The sequence below is a fragment of the Suricata suricatta genome, chromosome 10 (assembly GCF_006229205.1).
Source record: "Suricata suricatta isolate VVHF042 chromosome 10, meerkat_22Aug2017_6uvM2_HiC, whole genome shotgun sequence".
NCBI classification, from domain to species: Eukaryota; Metazoa; Chordata; class Mammalia; order Carnivora; family Herpestidae; genus Suricata; species Suricata suricatta.
Window position 1 is genome coordinate 58420475 of NC_043709.1, and position 4175 is coordinate 58424649.

Here is a 4175-nt window from a genome sequence, read left to right on the forward strand (position 1 = left end):
ATTAGAGATTGCTGCTTTTTTTAGCCAACAGATAATTTACATGGACATGCCCTTTAAGTGTGCAATTTTTCTTGTTTTTTAAATGAAAACATTTACATTTTTTCTGTAAATCATATGGCATTTGAAGAATTTTTTTGCCTAGAGAAATGGTAAGACAGTAAAAGTAATTCCTGTCAAATATCAGTGAAAATCATAAAATTATATTTTCTGTATATATATTAAGTGAAATATCATATCAATATTCACAGTGTCCTCTCCATTCTTGGTAATAATTGTTTTTTTAAATAAAACTCAAACTACGATACTTTTTAAAAGTTATTGCTCAAAAAGTTGCAAATAAGAAACTGTTCAGAAGACTTGGAACCAGAAAGACACAGGAGGTCATTGCAATTGACTGGGAAATATATTATACGTGCTTTAAACTGGTAGAAACAAAGAAAGAATGAAAAGGAGACAAGAAGCTCTTGTAATTTGAAGAACTTGCTTAAATATCATGTTTGTATATTTTAAATCGCCATGTGGTGTGTGGCTAATTCATGACCCCACAGCTTTCATTTTCTGAGAAAAAATACAATCTTCCTTGCCCTGTCCATGAAGGCTCGCCTGACTTGCTGATTCCTTAGGCTGTAAATAAAGGGGTTCAGCATGGGGGCCACTGAGGTGTTTAGCACAGCAACGCCCTTGCTCAGAGATGCTCTGTCTTTTGCTGAGGGTTTAATATACATGAAAATGCAGCTGCCATAGGAGATGGAGATGACAATCATATGGGATGAACATGTGGAAAAAGCCTTTGTCCTCTGACTAGTAGAAGGAATTCTTAAAATTGTTCTGATGATATATATGTAGGACAGAAATATCAAGGCCAACGTGAACATTAAAGTGAACACAGCACAGGAAAAACCCAGTATCTCTAGGAATTTGGTGTCTGAACAAGAAAGTTGCAGCAGTGGAAAATAATCACAGGTAAAGTGGTCAATAATATTAGACCTACAATAACTAAGGTGTAAGAGCAACATGAGTGCGGGGAATATGATTAAGAATGAAATTAGCCATGAAGAGAAGACAAGGAGTATACAGACTCTGGGATTCATGATGGTCATGTAATGCAGAGGTTTGCAGATGGCGATGTAACGGTCATAGGACATGGCAGCCAGAAGGTAAAATTCAGTGACTCCTAAGAGGATGAAAAAAAATAGCTGAGCAATGCAGTCATTAAAGGAAATGGCTTTATCTCCTGTAATCATGGTGCCCAGGAACTTGGGTATGCTGACAGTTGTGAAGGAAACCTCTAGTAAGGAGAAGTTTCTGAGGAAGAAATACATGGGGGTCTGGAGGTGGGAATCCAGCAGGGTCAGGGTGATGATGGTCAGATTGCCAGTGATGCTGAGCATGTAGGTGATGAGCAGGAAGACGAAGATCAGCACCTGAAGCTGGGGGTCATCAGACAATCCCAGGAGGATAAACTCTGTTATTTCCGTGTGGTTTCTCATTCTTCAGTTGCTTATTTATTGTACTCCTGACAGACCTCTAAGAGAAATCAAGAGGAACAAACCTTGAAAGTAGATTAACAGAGATTCAAGTGGGGAGCCAGAATTTTGCTGAAATACTTTGTCATTTAACCTACAGGGGAAATTTTAAGTATCTTAGTCTTATTTTATCCAGCACACTAACCATCTGTACTGAAACCTCCCATGAGCTCCTCACTACATTGTGTATCTGAAATTTAGGACAGAATCTTACCCTCAAAGCCATTGCAACACAATCCAGTGCCTAGAATAGTCATAGAAGACTTAAGATAAACACATGTCTAATTCATTAATCAAGTGATATTGAGTTTGTCGAATCAAACACACCACAGGTGTAGTTCTCTATTGTATTTCAAATTCCAAGCGTCAGATCTCATAGGGTGGGTCTTAGTTTTATAAGAGGTTTTTTTTTCTTTAGTTAACTACTTTTCAAGATGTATAAACCTACTGGGCCTAAATTCCCTATGTGTAGTAAAAATGTAACAAAGACATGAAAAGGAAATCCCAATTTGTTAGATATACAATTTGGGTTTTTTTTTTTCAATTTTTTAGTGTTTATTCACTTAATTTTCTGAGAGACTGAGACAGCACAAATAGGGAAGGGACAGAGAGAAGGTGAAAGACATAATCCCAAACAGGCTCCACACTGCCAGCGAAGCAGTCCATGTGGGGCTCAAATCTACAAAGCTTTGAGATCATGGTCTGAATCGAAACCAAAAGTTGGATGCATAACCCACAGAGCCACTCAGGTGCCTTTGAATATACAATTTAGAAGAAAACTTAAAAAAAAAAAAAGACAATACAAAACAAAAAAAAGAAAACTTCATAAAACATTATTTTAAAGTTACTTCCATTAAATTTCCTTAGAATTCATTCCTTCAATTAACATTATCCCTGCTCAGGAACATCACTCTTCCTTCACCAGGGTTTGTTTCTTTGAAAGCACTGGTTTTTCCATAACAAATGAAATCCCCAAATGCATTCTTATCAAATAGACCCTCAAGGTTGAAATTTCTGCACTATTTAACTGGCATCCAGGTTTAAAAACCTATTATTGATATTTCATTGTTAGTAATGTATCAATGCACTGTATTTTTACCCTTATTGCAAGTTTTTGCATATTCTTTATTCTCTTATGTTTCCAATGAATTTTAAGACGTTTTAATACCATGACTGACATATACTTCCTGGTTACTGATGAAAACTTTGAGGGAGTGTATGAAAAGCTATGAAGGAAGTTACAATAGGTAAGGAAGAGTTCATGTGAACATCACTGAAAATGAGTACTGATAGACCATTTTTGTAGGATCAGAGAACATGCTTAAAGAACCTGTAGGAAGAGATGATCCACTATCACAGACTTGGGGGAGGTATACTATACTATTTAGGTAAAGATGTTAATGAAAATTCAATGAATTGTATTCATTTACCAGCATCAACTAAGCCTGATGAATGTTATCCTTTCATTCATTAGCAGCCTTTGGGAGAAATAAACATCAGTGTTTAACAAGGTGCATATGATTCTTCAAGCCAGAGGCCATCCTAAGGATGTATGCATGCAGAGAATGAAGGGTATCTCTAAGCCTTTAGCTCATCTTTATTATTTCTGAATGCAGAACCATATTTCCCCCTGGAAGAACATGGTTTAGATTAATCTGTATATAATCTTCCACACATTTAATAAAAATCAAGAACCCCTTTTAAGGACCTCTGAGACAGACACACTGACATTCAAAATGAAAGTTAACAATAATACTTCATATTTGTTGAATAAGATGGCCATAAAGTACCTTCAAGGTTTCATTCTGAAAGCACCCTTAGATAAGGTCCTTTCAAAATTGTTACCATCAATTTACCATTAACAATGACTCTTTAGATAAAGTAGAAACTGATGACTTCTTTGATGCTTAAGATGAGAAAGGAACTCTATATTATAAGATATATGAAGGACCAAAGGATGTTCCTTTAGGAGATTAAGAGCCTTAGACTGAGTTCATTTTATTTGTAGTGCTTGATGTTGTTGTTGTTGTTGTTGTTGTTGTTGTTGTTAATGTCCTACTTGCACTGGGTAAACATATCCCTTAGTAATGCAATAGTTTTGAGAGTCTAATTGTTTCAACTTTTTCTATGTTTACTAAACTCATTCTTCAGTTAACTTCACTAGAGATCATTAGAGAAACTTCATGAATCATAGCTTCCAAGCATTCATTGTGCTTTACACTTACCTCTCTCTCTCTCTCTCTCTCTCTCTCTCTCTCTCTCTCTCTCTCTCTCTTTTAACCTTTAGAGTAAAGAGTTGTTCAGGGTGGTTTTGGCTGATATGTTAGAGGAAAGGAAAATTCTTTAAATAAATGTCGTAGAAAATATCTAGGTCAGCTTCATAATTACTCTAAATTTATTTACACTGTCAGTCTTTCTGGGCTTTAGGCTGTGACCCAAGTGTTCTCTAAGACTTCTTTTGGTCTGAGTAAAGCAAAGATTCCCCTGGGGAACCCAGTGAGTCACTGGAGGATGGTACTTATAAGAGTTGGTGCCATTTAAACATAACCACCCCCACCACCAAAAAAAGAAGAGAAAAAAAAAAGTAATGAAAATAATAAGGGAAAAACCCAAGACACACTTCCTAGGGGGAAAAAAAACATCAAAAAA

The 4175-nt window shown here is 36.0% G+C and overlaps 1 protein-coding gene across 1 annotated transcript; it reads right to left on the bottom strand.

The window, feature by feature from the left end:
* Positions 1–551: 551 nt before the first annotated feature.
* LOC115304468 (olfactory receptor 6C1) lies at positions 552–1490 on the bottom strand. Its single transcript, XM_029954643.1, has one exon. It carries the CDS (start codon positions 1488–1490, stop codon positions 552–554), a length of 939 nt encoding a protein of 312 aa, XP_029810503.1.
* Positions 1491–4175: the final 2685 nt, after the last annotated feature.

Excerpts from the sequence above, each read along its gene's own strand:
- LOC115304468 (XM_029954643.1), bottom strand. The coding sequence starts at position 1,490 with ATGAGAAACCACACGGAAATAACAGAGTTTATCCTCCTGGGATTGTCT.